Source organism: Notechis scutatus, chromosome 5 (genome assembly GCF_049901735.1).
Source record: "Notechis scutatus isolate UNSWTSFEM ecotype Mainland chromosome 5, rNotScu1.2, whole genome shotgun sequence".
Lineage (NCBI taxonomy): Eukaryota > Metazoa > Chordata > Lepidosauria > Squamata > Elapidae > Notechis > Notechis scutatus.
Window position 1 is genome coordinate 109,258,636 of NC_142013.1, and position 22,876 is coordinate 109,281,511.

Here is a 22,876-nt window from a genome sequence, read left to right on the forward strand (position 1 = left end):
AACACACACACAAACACACACACACACCAACCATCCTGAAAAAATTGTTTTCCACAGAACCAATCTCTGGTGCCTAAAATGTTGGGGGACCACTGACTTCGAAAGACTTAATTCCTCCTGATTAACCTAAAAGAAATATAATAGCCCCACACTTCAATTTTAACCCATACGGTTCTTTTAATTGTAATGCCAGAGACCTCTTCTGTTGTTTTAAACATCACATTTTGTTTTAAAGAAAGAATAATGCATGGAAATCATGGTTATCCAGTATCTGTAAAACTTCCTTAAATCCGTAAGATAAAAATTTGAATATGTTCATTGTCACTTCTAAAGTTTGTCCACGTCTAGATGTGTTGCACAAAGCAAAATGGAAACTTTTAATAATCCCCTGAAATTATACAGCTATTCTCTTTTGAATAACATTATTTTATGTGTAACACTTCCCCAACTACACATAGACGTTTGTTCATGACGTAATAACAATTTCATAATGTTCATAGCAATAAAATAATAAGTTACTGTTGGCTATGCCTGAGGTGTCTGATTTCTCTGGATGTTTCATACTGAGGACGTATTACAAAGACAAAACCATAAAAGCCCATTGGTTAGAATGCAACGTTTGAGGCTAATTCTGCCGACTGCCAGCAGTTCAATCCTGACTGGCTCATGGTTGACTCAGCCTTCCATACTTCTGAAGTCAGTAAAATGAGAACTCGGATTGTTGGGGCAATAGGCTGACTCTGTAAACGGCTTAGAGAGGGCTGTGAAGCGGTATATAAGTCTAAGTGCTTGTGCTGCAAATCATTGAAGGCCAGCTAAGTCCTGAAGATTAAAGTTTTTGCATTTTGTAGACAGCTTGTATGCAGTTCATCAATGCTCTGGTTACAACTCCTGATGATTTGGACTTCAGACTCCACATTCGGAATGAATTTATGCGTTGTGGATTAAAAGAGCGATTGCCGGTAAGTATGTTTACATGTGAATTAATATTTAAATTAGAAAATTGCAATGAGAAGAAGTGTGAAATGCCTTGTAGACTTTTTCATTATCATTATTAAGAGAGAGCAAACTGCCTCCTGTAAAAATTGTTTTGCAAAATACATATTTGAATAGCATAAATCCCCTAAATTATTAGCTTTGGATACATGCGTTTTGTTCAAAATAATTTATTTCCAGACGCAGTTATTAATTACAATACTGTTGATGCTTTCCCACTGCAGCTGCTAAGATGCATAAGGAATGAAGCTTTGGATATCCAGCTGAAGGTGTTCAGTGAACACAAAGAAGAAGATATGATTGAATTTTATCACCGTTTCGATAATATCAGAACAGAATTTGAATATCCTTTAAAATATATATATATATATGGAAATTTGCAATCCATTAAACCAGACTTTGTAGCCAGCGTCCAAACAGTAATGCTGTTTTTTTGATTCTTAGTTGACTCAATTTATACAGTCAGACTAAACTTTGGCAATTCTCGTCTGGTGATAGTTAAAAGTTAGGATCGTGGATATACTGTAAGATTTGCTATGTTGTTCCGAGAAGTTCTGGAGCAAAATCATTTAGTGGCAGATGACTCATTTTGTTGCCAGAAACAGAAATCAGTTTTTCTCACCGGTTGAATTTTTTTAAAAAAAATTGCTGTCAGGATTCCGGCAGTTACCCCAATTAAATCATGAGTCTCGAGCCAAACTTCCAAAACTTCAAAAGGATTTATTGGAAGTTAAAATGTCCGGCACTGCCTGGGTGCACCCGACTCTTGAGACACATCATTCATTGTCACCCTTGACCCTGGTTTTCCCCCACCCACTGGGTGTATCATATTCTCCAATGTATCATATTCTCCAGTGGGACTCATCCATTGCCAAGAGTCATCAATCATGTCCTCCAGTTAGATATTTGCATGGCAGAAACTTCAGTCACCTAGTTACTATCTTTGAAAAACTATTTATGGAATGCACTTTTGATTTCCAAGCTGCCACACTGCTCTTTCAAATCCCCTTCCCCCCCCTCCCTTTCTGTTGCCAACTCTAAAAAGACCATAGAAATATTTTATGAGTTGACATTTACATAATTTCAGCAAAAATCTAAATACGCCTTGAAAAGAAGAACAAATCTATAAATTTACAAACCATTTGAAATAGTTTGTCCTTAATTTGATCACTGATGCCAATGATGTTTTTAATATGGTGTGGAATATTGTTAAGGATACGAGTGCTGAAAACTATTTCCTTTCTATATTACAACACCTCTTGCTAATACGAAATGATAATTTTATACGGTAAGGAAACAATCGTACGGTACAAAAATTTGCTGAAGCTCCTATCTGGATATCTGTTATGAAGGATCAAATGTTATGCAACTTGTTGCAGATTTTATTAAGGTGTCTTAGTTTCATAGAAGACCTTCAAATAAATCTGAACTTAGAAGTATGCAACACCTATCAAGTCAGATGTGGCAGGCCAAGAAGGCCAGCCTAATTTAAGAGAAAATTTCTGATTCTTTAAGAGTTTGACATGTTCTTAAAAAACCTTGCAGTTCCTCAAAGTATACAAATAGATCTTCAGTTGTTACCCGAGTTCAGCGGAGTTGCAAGAAAGATGTGGGTGGCCTATGTATGTGACCTCTGGATTTAACTTTGGTCTTCTTGGCCTCAAAAATGAAATCACGATAGTGGAAAAACATGCCAGATAAAAGCTGCCTTGATAATGCATGATAATGAGCTGAGTTTCCATAATTTGGGTTTGGTATAAATAAATGGTTATGATTAATTTGCTTAATGGGTAATACGATCTTAGCTATGGTTTTGAGGAAGAGATTTTTTGTGGTGGAATCAAGCTGATTTTCTGAAAATAGCCTTTTCTGTTATGCAAATTACACGGGTGGGTACTTTGAATTAAAAAAGTGACTTTTTTTTTGAGTAGGTGTTATAATAGGCGAGTACTGTAAAGTGCTGCAGTTTGATTAGTGACATCTAACTTTACTCTACCTTGAATAAAAATCTTGAAAAATGAGAGGGGTGTGTGTGTCTTTGGGCCAGTTATTCTCTCAATTTACCTTGCAAGATCATTATTATGGAGTAACATTGTAAGAGAATCCTGCCTAGGCCACCTTTTTTTTTTTTTTTGGTAAATTTTATTTGAGTTTTCACAAAAAAAAAATACAAATAAAACATCTTTTTTGAAAGTAGCATAATCCCGGGTTACATTTCTTCGTAGACACAAATTCAATTTCATGCTCATTTTTATGTTCTATTCCATATCTTATTACTGTTTTACATTTTCTGCATAGCTTCTCCCCTCTCTTAATTTTCTCAATTTTATTTTAATTATCTTGTCTCAATTCAAATCATTATATTTATATTTTTTGTCTGTCCTGTTTCAATTATCTATTATCTTTTCTCATTAAACAAAGTTTCTCCTGTAGTTACTGATTGGAGTATGAGGCCTTTATATCTTTTAAGTTTATCCATTTAACTCTTATTTAGGCTTCAATATATACCCTAAAGTTATAACATTCAATATAATACATAACTTCCATTCGGATTCTGCTTGGTACATTCTTAAAATACACACTATATTCTTAAAAAAAAAGAAAAACAATAAATATATGTAATTAAAACAACACATTCCATTCCAATGCAATTCTATCATTAATATTAATATTCATTAAAATCTTAACTTCTTTAACATTACTTTTCAATTAAATATCATGCTTCTATGAGAACAATTATAAGCTTTCCATAATTAATTCCCCCCCTTCACTTATATTTTATAAAACATTAACTAATTAAAATGTTCCCATCCCTTCCTAATTCAATTTTCTCATTTATTTTATTTCACTTATTTTATTAACAAACATTTCTCTAAATTACACTATTTTATCCCTCATTTTAATCATACATTGTTTCCAATTTTCTAAAGTTATTTCTATTACTAATATAACATTACAATCTTATGTACCTTTACAGAATCCCTTTTCAGTTAAATTTTCACCCATTATATCTAAATAGGTCCTGTTTCTCTATATCTTGTTCCGGTCCTTTGTAAGTTCTTTTCCTTTCCTTCTTCCCTCTCTTCTCTCTCCTCTTTTTACCCCCTTGTCTCTCTACCTCTATTTCTCTCTTCTGTATTCCCCTCTTCTGTTGCTTTCCAGTATTATACTTATTTTTTGAATTATTTTTCTTTTCTTTGGTTGTTTTTTTAAATCTTAAATTCTCCATTCTCTTTCCCCCCTTTCCTTTTTCTTCCCCACATAGAATTACTTGTTCATTAAAGATGGCTTCTTCTTTGTCCCAGTCTTCTTGTTTTGCAGACGTTTCTTGTTGTTTCTCATAGTTCCAAATCTCCATTTCTAAGAATTGAAAACGAAGCCAAAAGAACCCCTCCCTTCTTGTGCATCTTCTTTGTACTTTTTAAGTTCCATTTTCAATTCATCCAGAAGTGGTGCCATTGTATAAATTTTTAAACAACCACCCGATTAATTTTAGTCATTCAAATGCAATAACCAAGAATCCAAAGATCACCAAGTAATCCAAATACACGCAAGCTGTATCTTTTTGCTCTTTTTTTCACTTTCTCTTCCTGGGGTTACTATTTAGTTGCAAAGTTTCAGTTAAAATGTATCTTTTAGAAGTCTTGTTGAAGTTTTACTGTAGATTCTTTTTAATTCCAGGCAGTCTCCTCCCTCTTTCCAGATCCTGCCCTTTCATTCTTTTTCTCTCCCTTCCTGCTTAGAAAAAAATTTTTAGTGTCCAGAAATCTTTATTATCTCTTTGACATTTTGTTTTATTTTCAGCTTAATTGACTGTTGATGTCAAAGCGGATTTTTCCGATTTCTTATTTAAGTCTCTTAGTTGTCAGTATAGGGAAAGGGAGAGAAGAAAAAAAACACCAAACCTTTCCCTTTTCACTTTCCTTCGCTGCTTCCGACTCTTCTTTGGGAGCGATGTTATTTTTTTGTAAATTTAAATTCCAGGGTACCTTAGTTGTTGCTTTTGCAATTTAACCCGGTCAGCCAAAACTTTCACTTCTTATCTTCCTCCTGCACATTCTTTTCCGGTCGAGTTCTTCTTTGAGGTGGCCATTTCTGACCACCGCTGCAACCGCCTTCGGGAAAGGGAGTAATGGCCAGCTGAGGAGGAGAGATGTGGCTCTCCTCAACCCTGCTGGCAGTCTCTTCCCTCTTCACCACCTCTACGGGGTGGCTTAGCCACGAAACCAGCTGGCTCGGGGCACTCCAGCGGCGAGCCCGGACCGAAACCGCGCATGATTGCGGATTTCTGTCTGTCGCCGAAGGAACTCAAACCGGAAGCCTCCCTGCCTAGGCCACCTTTTGTTCACAGAGAAAAGGCAGGTGTTGGAAATAAAATCAGGTCTGGTTCCAAGCAGGGAGAAGGACGCTGGAAATAAAATGGAGGCAGGGCACAGGAAAGGAAGTCTCTGTTTATTTGGTACCCAGAAACTGATGACAGCAGCATGTTTCTGAGGTGGCTGAATGGGGTTGAGAGGAGGTGGGTTTTTATACAGTCTTTGGGGCTTTGTTATTGAGATACCTGTTCCTGTATAAGAATATGGCTTTTAATATTTTATATTAAATATATTAAATATGGACAGATTCCTATAGGACAGTGATGGCTAACCTTTTTGGCTCCGAGGGCCCAAAGCTCGTGCGCAGGGTCCCCCACGCATGCAGCCCCCCGTGCATGTGTCCGGCCTCCTGCACATGCACGGACATCCCCCCACATGTGCCCCACTCCCTCATGCACCCTGCCCCCGTGCATGCGCAGCAGAGACCCAAAGTCCATCTGGCTGGCGGTGGGGTGCACTCACATGCATGGCAGACCTGAGCTGGGGCCCCGGCTTGTGTGCCCACAGAGAAGGCTCTGCGTGCCACCTCTGGCATACCTGCCATAGGTTCGCCATCACAGCTAGAGGATCCTCTAAGGGTCATGGTTGGCTCTACAGGCAAGAAGGGATATGCAAATCCCAGGTGTTTTGTTTGTCTGAACTAATCTTGTCAGCTTCATCTCCTTGCCTATTGTGTTGCTTATTTAGGGTTTCTGGCTGTTCTTTGTTTATGAATAGTGGTGGCCCAGCTTTCTGAATGGATGCAAAATATCCATTCCTAAAGACTACCCTGTCCAAGGTCAGGCTGCTTTCTGCTTTTCAGAAGTTGTCTCTTCTGTTCTTCAGGGAAAGTATTCTATCCTGCCTCTTTTTAATATTAACAATAAAAAGTATTTTATTCTGAGGAGCGAGGGGGGCTTCCTACACAGGCTATTTAAATAGCCAGGTTTTTTTGGGTTCTGGGGGAAATCTTTCTAATGCAGCATCCTGTTTTGAACAGTGGCCAACTTGGATGCCTAAGGACATCCAAGGCAAATGTCAATAGAAAGAGTTGCATTGGGTGTAATCCTGTTTCTATTGATGTCCATTTCTATAATCCTTTTACACGGGCATAAGGGAAACTAGTATTTCCCTGCTGTCTCCTACTGAATGGTGTGTTGATTCCATTTGTTAGATTTTTGTAGACACTTCATCAAGAGATAGTGTTGTGGTTTGCCGGCAGCCGGTGCATCCGGCTGTGGAATTGGACAGTGGGGAAGAACAGGGACCAGTCAGGAAGTCTGGAGAGAACTCAGACGAGGGTCCTGCCTCCGATGCAGAGATGGAGCCAGGACCATCTGGGAGTGGGGGGCTGCCTTCGCAGCCTTCAGAGGCTGGCAGCAGCGAGGCAGAGGATACAGGGGAGCCTGTTCCCAGTGCGCGTGTGCACAGGGCTGCTAGAAGGCGAGAGCAGCTGAAACAAAAGGGGCGATTCGGGAGTAAGGCTTGGAGGTGACTGCCCTTCCCATAAGGTATAAAGGTCAGGCCAAGATGATGAAACCTTTGCAGGAAGCAAAGTAGTTCGATCGGTTCAGAGTCCTTCTTGAAGCTCTTCGTACTTCGGTTGGTTTTTTTCTAGTTCATTTGATACTTCTGTTATTGGCAGCACTTCACAGAACTGAAAGGTGTGTGCTTATCTTGGGGGACTGTTTGAGATTAATTCTGGCTGAGAATGAAAATAATTCCCAGTGTTGCCATAAATTAAGTCTTTTTAAAAAAATAAGTTTGTGCATGATTGCAGTTTAGGAAGCCTGGGTCAGAACAGATAGGATGGATCACAAGTTTGCAAACTTCCATCCTGCTTAAGAATGAGTCCCGCTTTCCAAGACGTATTTAGCTATTGTATCAGTTCTCCAGCTAACATTAGCCAGAGTTCAGTCTCAATGAGAACGACGCATTAAAAGCAATATCACCTCAGAAGCGTAAAATTAAAATACATACATTTCTTGTCATTTTTTTAGACCTTTGTATTTCAAGTTAATTGAAGAGTGCGTTTCACAGGTAGTCTTACATCGAAGTGGTCTGGACCCAGATTTTAGTTATCGAAAAAGACTGGATGTAAATTTCAGTCACATACTGGGTAGGTATTCCATGTTCCCTATTTATGCTCATATGAAAGATCACAATTAAAACAAGTGAATTGTTGCCCAGATTTCATAGGGACCGTTATTATCATATGACACATGTGAGATGGTAAGCCATATAAATGTGATAAATGAATGAATAGTTCCCGAAATTAAATTCGGGAAGTGTTCTATAATGATGTAAATTTGTTTTTGCCAGTTGTGTCTGTATGTGTGCGTGTGTATATATCCGTGGTAATAAGCCACAATAAATCTTTTTTTCTTTTTCTGGTTTAGTTGCACACTTGCAATATATGTTTTCGTGATCTTGACACACTTACAAATAGCATTTCCTTGAGTATCTGTCAAAATCAATAATGTAATTGCTAAATATCTCTGATACCTATGAAGAAAATGCTTCCAAATTGTTATTTCTGGCTTGCATCTTCTCTTCCTGAACTCTTATCCCCAAATTCTTGGTGCCAATAGTTTGCTTATATGTTTATAGTCAGTTAAACCCAAAAGTGCTTTTTTTCAGGAGGCAACTGGGCTTTCTTGTTTTTCTTTGAAGACATTTTGCTTCTCATCCAAGAAGCTTCTTCAGCTCTGACAGGACAGTGGGGAATGGAAGGATCCTGTCAGAACTGAAGAAGCTTCTTGGATGAGAAGTGAAATGTCTTCAAAAAGGAAAAAAAATAAAGTCCAGTTGCTTTCTTTAAAAAAGCACCTTTGGGACCTGGAGGACTGAGAATCTGTACAGACTTATAGTCAGTTAAAGTGATCCCAATGCTTTTTAATCTGTTTTATGAAAACATCAGTCATTGCAGTTTGAAGCTAGCAGCATAGCTGTCAGTCATTAATGGAAGCATTTTTTTTAACAATTTGTTTCTACTTAAACAATTATGAGGTATATATGCATGTTTCTTGATACACTATTGTACAATTTTGCTTGTTCTTAAAGTTGGGTTACGAACTGACATAAATTTTACTCTTGCTATTGACTGTTCCCTGAGATTGGTCAGTCAGTAAAAGCTATCCAGAAGATTTATATAGGCTGTTTTCTGCTAGATATCTGTATTGAACAGAAGAAAATGGAAGAACTTGAAGGAAAAGCTTCTGAATTCTTGAAAAAGGTAACTTGAGATAAATTTTCTTCACACACCTCCCAATGTTAATGCCCAAATGTCTTGTAATCTCTTGTAATTGTTATTCTTAAAATAAAACCAATTTTACAAGAGAGAAAATAACAAAAATGGAGATTGGGCTTTTAGCTTTAATTTAAAACCTAGCTTTGTGATCCAAAATGTTGGCCACTTCCCCCCCACCCCTCCCTTTACTAAAACATAACAGCTGGAAAGAAATTTGGTAGTGAAATGTTATTTCTGCTCTGATCCACAGCTGGAGACCATAGTTGCTTTTCAGTTAAAGGATCAAGAGATTGATCAAACTGTTTTAGTGTACTTTCCTAGCCCTTAATTGTTTTACTTCTCATTTATCAGTTACAGTGTTTGTACGTCCTCTTCTTTATCATTCATCTTCCATTTTCTTGGATGCAAAACCAACTGAGACAAATTCCTTGTCTGTCCAATCACACTTGGCTAATAAAGAATTCTGTTCTGTTCTGCTCTGCTCTGCTCTGCTCTACTCCACTCCAATTCATATTCTGTCTGTTGTGTTCTGTTCTACTCTAATTCATTTTCTCTTCTGTTCCATTGTGTTCTGTTCTGTTCTACTCTACTCTATTCTAATTCATATACTATTCTATTCCATCCCACCCCATCCCATCCTTTCCAAGACTAATAAACTGGTGTCGTTTAAAGAAGTGGTGGACAGCATTTAAAATATCAACAATAAGATGAAGGTAGTCTTGAAGCCATGGATTGATTTGTTGAAAAATATCCCAGGATCAAGCGTCTATCTTTACAGGAGCCTGGAACTGATGTAGCAGTTTATCCTGTGCAGACATCAGTAATGGAATTTTAAGAAAAAGATATGAAAATCAATGTACTTGTCAAGAGCAAAGCAGAGACTAATCCATCTCACTCCCTGGTTTTGAAGTATAAAAGTCAGTTAGATATTTCATACCTTCCCGGAGCCACTTAAGATTGCATAATATGCAAATCTGGGTAACATAGCATAAAAATACTCAGGGCAATGAACAATTAAACCTGTAAATTTAATGATGCTCAGTGCCTGCTCATTTCTGTTGCAGTTTGAAAAAGAGTTTGTAGCTCATCAAGAGACAAAGGCACAGCTTCAGAAGACGGAAGAAAAGATCTGTCTCCTTGAAGGCGCAAGAAAACCTGGTAAAAATGAGGTAAAACAGTAATAATTTGCATTTATAAGAGACTGTGCAGTTAAAATAATTAGCAACAAGCGTATGCTGCCCCATTAATATAAAAGCCAATAAAAGACTTCGACTCTGTGCTTTGTCATTTCTGAATAAGGAATACCTGGTACTATTTTTCTGTTCTTTTGGCCTCTACCTTGGTGGGAGAAACTTGTCTTGGAAGTGGTTGTTCTTTTGAGAATGATGTGATGAGGGCAATAACACTTGAAATACAATTGTAGAATAGTAGAAATAGGAGGAAAGGTAACAAGTATTGTTTGGTACACAAAGTTTTATAGGTAAGTAGATAATGGCACATGGTAGTTCAAATATAGCAATGGCTACAAACTTACTCAGTCTTTAAAGGGGACTATTAGAATTTAGTGGCCTATCATCATGGAGGGCACATTTTAAATACCAGCTAGTAAAACCAAGCAAACTGACACACGCCATGAACACATAGCCAGGCCTCAAACTCGGAGCCAAACCAAAACCCGGAACGTCACATCACAGCCACCTGCTCACGATATCACATCACGGAACTCAGGAGGTTACACCACAAAACCTCAGGATGTCACAACACAGCCAACGACCCAGGAGATTACAGCACAAGACCCAGGATGTCAAAATAATAGAACTCAGAAGGTCATCACACAGCCCATTACTCAGGTCGTTACAACACAGGAGGCTGATAGACACACAGCCAATACCTCAGCCACACAGGTTCTTATGAAAAACCCAGCCAATCTGCAAACATCAACTCCATCAACCAATCAAGAGGCAGCAGCGCAGCCAACCAGCCCAGCACACCAGCCCCCACCACCAGTATTTATAGAGAGACGGCAGCTCCGATCACACACTGCTTGCACTGGCACGAAGCCGAAAGCACCAGCCTGAGGATGGCGAGTGGGACCTCAACGAAACGTCACCAAGATACTCTTAATCTTACACGGGAAAAGACCCTAACACACCTAGACCTACCTACCTACCTTTTGGTTCTAGTCTATTCTTGGAAGTAATAAAACTTAAACTTAGTTTATATATATGAAAAGTTATAAAATAAATATGCTTTTCTGTTGCTTTTCAGTGAACCAGACTAAATGGATTAGCCATAAAACTTAAAATAATCATCAGTTTCTTTTAAAAAAACAACAGAAGCAAAGGAAAAAAGATGAAATAGACAGACCTCCTAACCGGGAGGCAAAATAGTTCTTGACTATTCCTGTGGTACAATTTATTTAAGAGATAGATAGATAGATGATAGATAGATAGATAGATAGATAGATAGATAGATAGATAGATGATAGATAGATAGATAGATAGATAGATAGATAGATAGATAGATAGATAGATAGATAGATAGATGATAGATAGATAGATATCATATCTTAAATATATATATTTCACATTGCCATTTAGAAAAAATAATAAGAAAATAAGGGGGGGAAATTTAAAAAAAAAACCTAGCAATAGAATAAAGTAAATAAGGAATTTACAAATGTGCTGAAGTTCACGGTTTTATCATATTCATAAGTGATTAAAGATACCCAAATACGTTTTGATTGTAAAACTCAACTATTAAATTTTATAGACAATACAAACATCAGGGTAACAAATAATACAGTATACAGATCACAGAATAAAAATTGTGAAATCATAAATGGTGATGAATTATTTTTTAAGAAAAATGTTATACTGTATAATGTATAATATCCAAAAACGGAACAAAATATTAAAATGTAAAAAGGGGAAGAATCATTACAACATTACAGCATTAAAATACTACTCGCTTACAATTCATGTCCTTCCATCCCATGATATACCCTGGCAGTTGATTGAAACCAATATTTTGGGAAAGGTTTTTGCTTTGACTCCTTTCACCTACTTCAATTTTACTTTCCCCTCAGAAATTGTGTTCTAAACAGAAAAGTTTGCCTTGTAGGGTAATTTATTTTTTATAAGGGACCCATTCCTACTTGAATTTACTGTTATGTTTTTTTTTGGGGGGGGGGGGGAGTGTTTACATTCCAGATAACACTACGCAAACTGTTTAAATTCCAAATGCCAACATCTTCTTTTCAGAATGGCTCGACCAATCCTTCCCCTCTGGCATCTCTTGAAGGACCCACAGATGGGGTCCTATCACCTGGAGCTTCCACAGGAATGGTTCCACCTCCACCTCCTCCACCTCCTCCACCCCCGCTGCCACCCCCACCCCCACCTCCACTACATGGATTACCAGGGTCTCAACGCTCCCCTGCTCCTCAGTTGCTGCCATTCGGATTGAAACCTAAAAAAGAATTTAAGCCTGAGGTGACCATGAAAAGAGTCAACTGGTCCAAGGTAAGGCATGGAAGACTCTAGAAAGAGTGCAGAGAAGGGCAACCAAGAGGATTAGGGGAATGGAGGCTAAAACATATTAAGAACAGCTGCTGGAATTGGGGTAAGTCTAGTTCACGGGTGTCAAACTCAATTTCATTGAGGGCAACATCAGGGTTATGGTTGACCTCGGAGAGGGCATGGCTGACTGGGTGGGTGGGTATGGCCAACTGTGGGCGTGGCCAGTTTGATGCCACTCCCCAAACTGCTGGCATGTTTCCTCTTTGCATTGGGTAACCTGGGCCGAAGCCAGGCTGGACCGATCTTTCCAATTTGCATTGGGAAGACTAGGACGGCCCCAAGGGCCGGATCCAATCACATTGTGGGCCAAATCCGGCCCATGGGCGTTGAGTTTGACACCCCTGGTCTAGTTTAATGAAGAACTAAGGGTGACATGATAGCAGTCTTCCAATATCTGAGGGGCTGCCACAAAGAAGAGGGAGTCAAGCTATTCTCCAAAGCACCTGAGGGCAGGACCAGAAGCAATAGGTGGAAACTAATCAAGGAGAGAAGCAACCTGGAACTAAGGAGAAATTTCCTGACAGTGAGGACAATGAATCAGTGGAACAACTTGCCCCCAGAAGTTGTGGTTGCTCTAGCACTGGAGGTTTTTAAGAAGAATTTGGACAACCATTTGTCTGAAATGGTACAGGTCTTCCTGCCTGAGCAAGGGGTTGGACTAGAAGACCTCCAAGGTTCCTTCCAACTCTGTTGTTCTGTATTCCAAGGAAGCAAAGTATCTCATACACTGCAGGGTGGGGATACATTCCAAGAATACTCAGTGACTGAATTGTAGTTTTCAATCAAAGACGTATCAAGCAGTGACAGTGGAGATGTTCAATGGAAGGGAGGAAATTGCTTTAGCCTGCCAGCATCATTCTTCTTTCATGGGTGTTGCATTGTTATCATGCAGATGTTGATCATCTGTTTTCCTTCCTTCTTGGTTGGTCCTCCATTTCTTAATTTTCAATGTGTGGTCTTTTAACTGCTATTGTAAATAATTCGCACTTCGTGACGTCTTTGAAAGCAGTTGATGTGGGTGTTTTGAACTTCATGAAACCTTCGCAAATCTAAAATGCCTATGGAGATTCTCAGTCATCCAGGACATGGTTGTCCCAAGGGTGCTTTTCAGGGGTGGGATTCTACCAGTTCGCACCTATTCGATAGAACCGGTTGTAAACATTCTAAGCAGTTCGGAGAACCGGTTGTTAGAAGAAATTACTGGCCTAATCCTGTAAGGAAGGCAGGAAGGAAACATTCTGGTGTTGCTTACAGAAACTGCCTCTCCGTTAACCCTTATTACATTCTTGGTAGGACTAGACTTCCTCTCTCTGGAACCTCTCTGGAGTTTTTTTCCCCTCCTTTGCTGGTACTTTGCTTGTGTGGAGTGACCATTCAAAGTTACAATGGCACTGAAAAGAGTGACTTATGACCATTTTTCACACTTACGACTGTTGCAGCATCCCCACAGTCATGAGAGGCCCGGTGAGGAGATGCGTGCCTCGATGTGAGTGATATTTAGTTGGCCACACCCAGCCAATAACATGACTACCAAGCTATGTCCACCCAGTCACATGACCACCAAGCCATGCCCACCAACTAAGCCACGCCCACAGAACTGGTTGCTAAAAATTTTGAATCCCACCCCTGGTGCTTTTTCAAGAGTCAACTGGACTTTCTGTTTTTTTTCTTTGAAGATGTTTTGCTTCTCATTCAAGAAGCTTCTTCAGCTCTGACTGGATGATGGGGAATAGAAGGATTTATGTTTCTTGCAGACAGCTGGTCATTTGCATTCTTTAAGAGAGCCATTGAGACCACCTGGAGGTTTATCCATGTCCTCAGGATCACCTGACTAGCAAAAATGGGCTTGGAGCATTCTTGAAACTATTGAAAGGACTGTGTTGTAGATTGGAGATAGATGATGTCATATCCCAACCCCTGTGTTGAGAGAGGGCTGTTGAATTTTGACATAGATGGCCTCTTGGATCCCTCTTTCAAACCAGCGGTCCTCTCTGTCCAAAACATGGACCTTGTTGTCTTCCAAAGAGTAGCCTTTTGTCTTTTAAATGCAGATGGACTGTTGATTCTAGTCCTGATGGATTTGTTCTCTGTTGTGCGTTTTGGACAGAGGCCCACTGGTTTGAAAATTAACCTCTAGTTTAATCACCTGCTGAAGCAGGAAACCCTATACTATTTCTGACACATAGTTGTCCATCCTCTTCTTAAAAGGATCTATTAAAAGGATCTAATTTAAATAGATCCTACAAAAGATCTATTTAAGGATCTACTTACGCCCATGCCACTGCGGTCTACATCTCCCCAATATTCTTAACATCTCTAGCATGTTTTATTCTGCCCCAGTACTGTATTCTAATCAACAACATTCATTAGTTGAAGAATATCCTATTTCTGTAACTGATCGTTTGGAATTAGGTCAGAAGTACAGAACTTGTTTTAATGCTTTTTTAAAAAAAAAACAATTTGTAAAGTGCCCAGAATTGTTTGGAGTCGGGGTGGTAAGTATAGAAACAAATATACTTCTGATTTCTTCTGAACCACAGTCAATTGAAACAGTGGTGGGATTCAATTTTTTTTACTAGCGGTTCTGTGGACGTGGCTTGGTGGGTGTGGCATGGGAAGGATACTATAAAATCTCCATTCCTTCCCCACTCCTGGGGGAAGGTTACTGCAAAATCCCCATTCCCTCCCCACCCCACTAACCTGCTTTCCAGCTCCATTCTCCTGTGCAGGGCAACCAAAGAAGACCCAGCCAATCAGCTGGGACTCGGGAGGCAGAGAACAGATGGGGGCAGGGCCAGTCAGGTGGTATTTGCCGGTTCTCCGAACTACTCAAAAATTTCCGCTACCAGTTCTCCAGAACTAGTCAGAACCGGCTGAATACCACCTCTGAATTGAAACCCTCACTTCAAAAGGCAATGGCGTTAGCACCAAAAGTAAACTTGATTTTTGTTTTTTGTTTGTTTGTCCAGACTCTGCTATTTTAAAGCGTCTGAAGGAGTTAAAAAACACAGATTTTTATCCCATAAATCTACCCACATTCTCCAAAAGAGACCAGGGTTGTTGTTTTTTTCCCACTCAAGAATCTTCAGGCTGTAGATGGTGGGTGGCCTTTTAGATTGCCCTAAGAGCCACATGTTTTTTCCCCCTTACGAAGTATGGTATTAACGATAACAGGAAATTAAGAGGTATATATTCCCTCTGCAGATTAGACCCCAGGAAATGACTGAAAACTGTTTCTGGGTAATGGCCAACGATGGAAAGTATGAAAGTACCGATTTGCTATGCAAGCTAGAACTTACCTTTTGTTGTCAGAAAAATGGTAAGTTAATTATTTTTCTGTTTTAGAGCCTTTTAGAAAACGTGCCTATTTTATTTTCAATAAACACCTGCAGTCCTTGCCCCTACAGCTGATGAATATTTATGTGTGTCATATAAAATTGTTGCATTAATAACTGAGGTTGCCATCATTTATAACTGCGGCACATGCAAGATAGAACTTAGCCAATAGTATTATTTTCACTTTTCCATTTAAGCTTTCCTCGTATAATGCAATTAAGAAAAGCATGCACTTACTGCTGAAATATCTCCACCGAGCTGTTAAAATGACTGTTTATTATAGACTATGGAGAGTGTGACTAAAAGCTGGGGAAAATATACCATGTATTTTAGTTCTGAGCAGTAATTTGGCGGGAGGCCGATTATTTTGGCTCCTAGTTCTTTTTAAAGTGTGCTAAGCCCTTTGGAAATATGTAATATACCCAGAAGGAGGAGTAATCACCAAAGGAAGTTATTTTAAGTTACACTCAAACTGAAAATATTCTAAGAAGAAACAGCAGTGTGGAAAATGCAAAAGAAAAAGAAAAAAAAGAATGCTATCCCTACTTCATCTTCAAAAATGTAATTCAGTGGTCAAGACTATTCGATGGAATAGTCCAATGGTGGCTAACCTTTTTGGGCTCCTGTGCCAAAAATTGCGTGTGCGCCAGCACGCACGCACTTGTGTGCCAGCACCCAGAATGCAACGCGCCCCCCCGCTCCCTACACCCCTGTGTGCAATCACCCCACCCCCTTACCTGCACTGTGCCTCACAGCTGATTTTTCGGCTGATTTGAGGCCTTTTTCAACCTCCCGGAGGCTTGGAAAAAGCATCTGCAAGGCGTTTTAGGACGAATTATAGGCCCGTTTCGTCACTTCCGGTATTACAGAAGGTGACAGAATGGGCCTATAATTCGGCCTGAAAAGCCTTGCAGATGCTTTTTCCAAGCCTCTTTTTCCAAGCCTACCGTTTCGTCACTTCCGGTATTACAGAAGGTGACAAAATGGGCCAATAATTCGTCCTGAAAAGCCTTGCAGATGCTTTTTCCAAGCCTCTTTTTCCAAGCCTACCGTTTCGTCACTTCCGGTATTACAGAAGGTGACAAAATGGGCCTATAATTCGGCCTGAAAAGCCTTGCAGATGCTTTTTCCAAGCCTTTTTCCAAGCCTACCGTTTCGTCACTTCCGGTATTACAGAAGGTGACAAAATGGGCCTATAATTCGTCCTGAAAAGCCTTGCAGATGCTTTTTCCAAGCCTCCGGGAAGACGAAAAAGGCCTCAAATCAACCGAAAAAAATAAGCTGTGAGGCACGCACATGCGCAATGAGGTAAGTTTGCCTGTGGCTTGCGTGCCAGCACAAATGGCTCTGCGTGCCACCTGTAGCACGCGTGCCATAGGTTCGCCATCACAGGAATAGTTTATTCTGTGAAACCAGATAATGCCCGCGATATAAAAGTAGACCTCAAGTTATAACTGCACCTGAACCCACAATTATAGTCCTATGTTCATATGATTATAAAGTAATCCACCATGTGAGCAAACTTGATTGGATGTCCTTTGTTTTGTGGCGGTCGTTAAACAGGCGCAGCAGATGTTGAGTAAGGAGTGCAGTGGTTAAGTAAACCCATTGTTTCCAGGAGGTAGTTTTTGCCGGAAATCAGAAATAAGCTAAAATTGTGCAAGTTGTGGTCACATAACCACGAGGCACTGCATGTAGGCTCGAATGCAGTCAGATTACGCAGGGAGTAGACATCAAAACTTTGGATTTGAAATTAGCTTTTGTGGGCCCCATCAGAATTTTGAATGGTCACTCAGCAACTACCTTGTTTCTCAGAAAATAAGATTGAGTCTTATTTTCTTTTAGACTTGAAAATAAGCACTTGGGCTTATTTTCGAGGCAGTCTTACTTTTTCTGAGGTGCAGCAAGCCAGACTTGGTGAGCTGGACACGCCGTGAACGCACTGTCGCCTCCATTCCGAACCTTCTGCGTTTGGAACTGAGGCTTTTTGGTGAACGGGAGGTGTGATCAGGAGGGGGAATTTTCCTGCCTGGCATCCTTCCCTCAGTCTGTGCTGAGCTTGAGGAATGGATGACATACAGCAAAATCCCCCTCCCCATTTTCTTCCCACGAGCAAAAAAGCTGCCTACAAGCCTCCCCAAAAGAGGGAAAAAGCAAAGCAGTTGGCAGCGGAGCTGCCGGCTTTGGGGAAGCAGCCCAACAAGCAGAAGCGCTGCGCCCAGAAAGAGAAGGGCAAAAGCAGTATTTGCGCTATCCCAAGAGGTCAGCGGGCTGCAGCTGGAGAGTTGCCTCCCCAACACCGCCACTCTTGCTGGCCACACCCTGAGCTTATTTTCGGGGTAGAGGTAATAATTTGAAGCTCCCAGCCAAAAGGCTGCTAATTAGGTTTTGGCAAGCAGTTTTGTGGCATGAAACACAATGAGCAAAATCTCCAGAAAGATAAAGTTTGTCTCCTACGATAACCACCCCCCTTTCCTTCTATTTATTCCCCCAGCCAAGGAGGGGCCATTCAGCATCCACGTGTGCTTTGCTTCTCGAGTCGACTCCTTGTCCTCCGTTGTTCCCCTCTCCTAACAGCTCTGCGCATACACGCATCTTGGAACAGGCCCCAGCTCTTCCTCCTCCTCACTTATCTCAGTCTTCAAAGGCAGCTGCCTCTCCCGTGGCTGGGAAATGTCAGACGGCCCTGGCTCTATCTCTTTGTCCAATGTTGAACATCCATCAGAACCTTCCCCAGACTCCAGAACTGGTCCAGGTTCTTCCCCAACCTCCTCATCCCCCGAGTCTGCCACCAGCTCTGCTGGCGGCTGGCGGGACACAACAGATGCACACCAGTGGCATCCCAAAAGCTTCTCTCTTGTGTGAGTGGAGCTGCGGATGTGCGTGCCGGCCCGCCATTCGTATGGCCAAGTTCCCATCTCCCCACACACACACACAGCCGGTACACCAAACCGCCTGCTCCTGATGTTCCAAAAGTGAAGCAGTGAATGCAGAGGCTGAGTGGGATGAGGGCATCCTGCTCAGCTTGGCTGACTCACCAAGTCTGCTTGCGCAGGACATCTGATCCATTTTTGGACACCTCTTTGAGTCTGAAGGAGCACGAGACCGCGCGCCCAAAGGGAATTGTTTCCATTCCCAGCCGGAATTAATTCCAAACAGTCCCCCAAGATAAGCACACACCTTGGAGTTCTGTGAAGTGCTGCCGAAAACAGAAGTATCAAATTAGCTAAAAAAGAAACCAACCGAAGTACAAGAAAAAAACAACCAAAATACACAGTGCTTCAAGGAGGACTCGGAACCGATCAAACTACTTTGCTTCCTGCAAAGGTTTCATCATCTTGGCCTGACCTTTATACCTTATGGGAAGGGCAATCACCTCCCAGCCTTATCCCTAGTTGCCCCTTCTGTTTCAGCTGCTCTCGCCTTCTAGCAGCCCTGTGCACACGCGCACTGGGAACAGGCTCCCCTGGTTCCTCTGCCTTGCTGCTGCCAGACTCCGAAGGCTGCGAAGGCAGCACCCCACTCCCAGATGGTCCTGGTTCCATCTCTGCATCGGAGGCAGGACCTTCGTCCGAGTTCTCTCCAGACTCCCTGACTGGTCCCTGTTCTTCCCCACTGTCCGATTCCACAGCCGGATGCACCGGATGCCGGCAAACCACAACACTATCTCTTGATGAAGTGTCTACAAAAATCTAACATGGAATCAACACACCATTCAGTAAGAGACAGCAGGGAAATGCTAGTTTCCCTTATGCCCGTGTAAAAGGATTATAGAAATGGACATCAATAAAAACAGGATTACACCCAATGCAACTCTTTCTGCATTGATCCTCATCCAAGTCCTCTCCAGACTCTGACTTTCTTCCTCACTGTCCGATTCCGCTGCTGCTGTCTGCACCGGCTGCCGGCGAACCACAACAGAAGAAGCCTGAAGGAGCTTCCCTCTTGCTTGAGTGGAGCTGTCCGTTCATGCACATGTTGTGCACCAGCCCACCATTCGCATGGCCCCGTTTCAGTGTCCCTCCCGCCGCCCCCCAAACTGGGCCGCAAAAGTTGGGGACCTTTGCTCTATAGATGCCTCATCAGCAATTGGTAAAACCTGAATGGAATGAATTGTACCCTAGCACTTACAATTTCAGTACTTACATTGAAACCACACCGAAGCTGAAATACTACGCAAGTGCAATATTTCTCTCTATATAAAAGTGAAATACCACTCACGCATCACAAAATCTCCAGAACTGTAAAGCCTACAAACTTGACATTTGGCACGTATGTTCCTCTTGGGGTCTAGGTGCACGCTAAGGATTTTTCAAAATGACCATCAGAGGATTAGTATTTCCTATATTATTATTATTAACACGCTCTGATGCTAAGGAGTTCTACTCCCCCTCTCCACCCGAAAAGAAATCTGTTCCAAATGCAAAACACAAGCAAAGGAGAGGAGTTTCAGTTACATTCTTCCCCCAAAACTAAGCCCAAACACATAGTTTCATAGCAAAGCACGGGTATAGAGCTAGATATAAATATTTCTTTATGTTGGCCCACCATTTTTCTTGACAGTGAAAAGAGATGACGGCTTTGAAGAGAGGAAACCTGTTAAAAAACGAATCAAGGAACTGAAAATCCTGGATCCAAAGATCGCACAAAATCTTTGTAAGTAAATAGCTGTTGTTTGGAAAAAGAATAATAATTGAGCATTAATACTACTTTCGGAATTACATATAATTCTACTTTGTAATGCGGCTTTGACAGAAACAATTCCAAGCAATGGGTGAATGGGGAAGGGATGTATCATTGTGAGCATTGAAAAGGAAGGTGCAGAAGAAGTTGGGAAATATCTCCTGTACATTTAGCGTTCACTTTTAAATAAAAGCTGATTTCGCTTTTGGTTGTGGGTGGTCCATCACTGGAGGTTTTCAAGAAGAGACTGGACAGCCATTTGTCCAGAATGGTGTAGGGTTTCCTGCTTGGGCGGGGGGTTGGACTAGATGACCTACAAGGTCCCTTCCCACTCTGTTTTTCTGTTAATATTCTTTTTTTTTTTTTTTTGGTCTGTATCTTTCGTTACTCCCACTTTTATTCAGTGAATATTCTTTGTTTTTTTTTCTTTCCTCATTGCACCTGTTTTCATCTTGTGTCCTTTTATTCTTCTTTTCTTCCCCTCCTCCTTATATTTCAGTTTGGTTTTGATGCGGTGTCAGATGATAAATTTATTACTCCCATTACATAATTTTATTTATTTGCGATCAGAGACTCCCCTCTGAAGGTGGGTGCAAAAAAAAAAAATATCCATAGTAAAAGAGATTAGTAAAGATGATTGTAAAGCTGTTAAAAAATGAGCAGGCCTCTCTCCTACCCCATCCCAAGTAAGGATCATGTCCAAGCCTGCTAAGGGCCGATTTTGTTACATTTCATTACATTTACATTACATTACATGTTGACCTGGATAACAGCTTTTAGTTTCCTTCCCATGTTATCTTAATGAGGTTCATTCTGATAGCACTGGGAGGAGTTCAAAATTCCCAATGCCATCAATCTAAGTATGACTTCTCCTCATAGTTAGTTAGTTAGTTAGTTAGTTAGTTGCTATCAGTATTCTGTCACTCCTACTATTATAACAGTTGAAGTCCTATTCCTTCCTTCCTTCCTTCCTCCCTCCCTCCCTCCTCCCTCCCTTTTCTCATCCCTTCCTTCCATCCCTCCCTTTTATCTTCTTCCTTCCATTCTTTTTATCATCTTCCTTCTTTCCTTCTCTCAACTCTCCCTCCCTGTCTTTTCTCATCCCTTCCTTACTTCCATCCCCTCCCTCCCTTTTATCATCTTCCTCCCATTTCTCTTCCTTCCTCCTTCCCTTCCTTTTATTATCTTCCTTCTCTCATCCCTCCCTGCCGCCCTCCCTCTCTCCCTTCCTGTTTGGAAGCCACACTTTCTTCTTAACTCACCTGCATATTCATCCATCCATCCATCCTGTTTTTCAGGCCTTTCTTATCCCCCAAGGCAGGTGTGAGACTTGGTTCTCACACAGAAAAAACACTCTAATCAGGCCCCACCTCCAAAAACGTTTTCTCTGAAAACACCTTAATGCTTGAAGTGTTTCCAAGTGCTTAATTTGCCCTTCTCAAATAAAAAAAAAACATACCAAAATGCCTTTATGTGTTTTTCCTAGCTATTTTCCTAGGGTCTTTTCGAGTACCTTATGAAGAAATAAAAATAATGATTCTGGAAATAGATGAAACCCAGCTGTCAGAATCCATGATCCAGGTGCAGTAATTTGATTTAACAGTTTTATAAACAAGTATTCCTAATAATTAGCTCTTCATAAAATCTACCACACTTGTAGTAAGTTATACGAAAGTCACAGACAAGTTACATGCACAGCCAAGCCATAATTTTGTGTTTGTACATCAATACAGTTTGGTTTGATCACCAAAGATGGCAGATTATACCTTCTGTATTTGTTATACTTGCCATTTTAATTAAGATAATGGACCTTTTAATGTTTGATAACTGTTTCCTTTAGGCTGTGTATGAGTAGTTTTCTCTAAGATAGGGCAGTTGGACAGTTTAAAAATAGCCTACTTAGTTTGACATTTATTTGTTAGGATTTTTAATGGGGTCCTTGGTTTTTTTTAATAATAAATACTTTTTCCTTAACTGTCTATTTTTGGCATTGCTGCCTTATGAGATTGAAGAGAAGGTTATCTCCCTTCTTTTTTGTGCAAGTAATTTTGCAATATAAAGACTTGCAAACCAGTTCTAAGTGAAAATAAAAAAGGAACTTTTAAATTTTATATCTTTCCATGAAATGTAGAATTTAATAAAGCATCTTCCTGACCAAAAACAACTCAACGAATTATCCAAGTTGAAGAATGAATATAAGGATTTGTCTGAACCGGAGCAGTTTGCCATTGTGGTAAATAGATGGATTCATTTCAAAATAATGGTTTTTATGATCCTATATTCTTAAAAAAAAATATTAGCCCTTTTCGGTGAATTTTGTATCGTATTCTATTTGCTTCTTTTGGATAGCTGGTAGTCAGGAATGAGTTAATGTTCTGTTGTACTAACTTTCTGATATGACTTTTAACTAACTTTAAAAAGTAATTTTCCTGACAGGAGGAATTTTAAGGCTTTGCTCTTGTCACCCAGACAATGAGTGAGGGTGTTCTGACATTTTTGAATTTCTGCCTCTGTTCTTTCTACTGCTATGCTAACGAGTTCTGCTTGCCTTTCAATTTCTAATTATAAGTGTGAGGCAAAAAGTATGAGGCAACCTCACCTTGTTTTTAAAATAATTTACAAGAGAATGAATCTTCCATAACACACTAAGACTTGTGTGACAGTAAATGCCTAAT

General features: G+C 40.4%; 1 protein-coding gene across 1 annotated transcript in view; it reads left to right on the plus strand.

The window, feature by feature from the left end:
• The window catches only part of DIAPH3 (diaphanous related formin 3), a 107,913-nt gene that overhangs the window by 18,231 nt on the left and 66,806 nt on the right, over positions 1–22,876 (plus strand). The window contains exons 10-20 of the mRNA XM_087967442.1: positions 852–962; positions 1,221–1,339; positions 2,168–2,284; positions 7,352–7,470; positions 8,522–8,586; positions 9,666–9,770; positions 11,865–12,125; positions 15,387–15,501; positions 20,082–20,174; positions 21,688–21,782; positions 22,333–22,434. Of these exons, the coding sequence (XP_087823568.1) occupies positions 852–962; positions 1,221–1,339; positions 2,168–2,284; positions 7,352–7,470; positions 8,522–8,586; positions 9,666–9,770; positions 11,865–12,125; positions 15,387–15,501; positions 20,082–20,174; positions 21,688–21,782; positions 22,333–22,434 (1,302 nt within the window). The remainder of the gene's footprint in view (positions 1–851; positions 963–1,220; positions 1,340–2,167; positions 2,285–7,351; positions 7,471–8,521; positions 8,587–9,665; positions 9,771–11,864; positions 12,126–15,386; positions 15,502–20,081; positions 20,175–21,687; positions 21,783–22,332; positions 22,435–22,876) is intronic.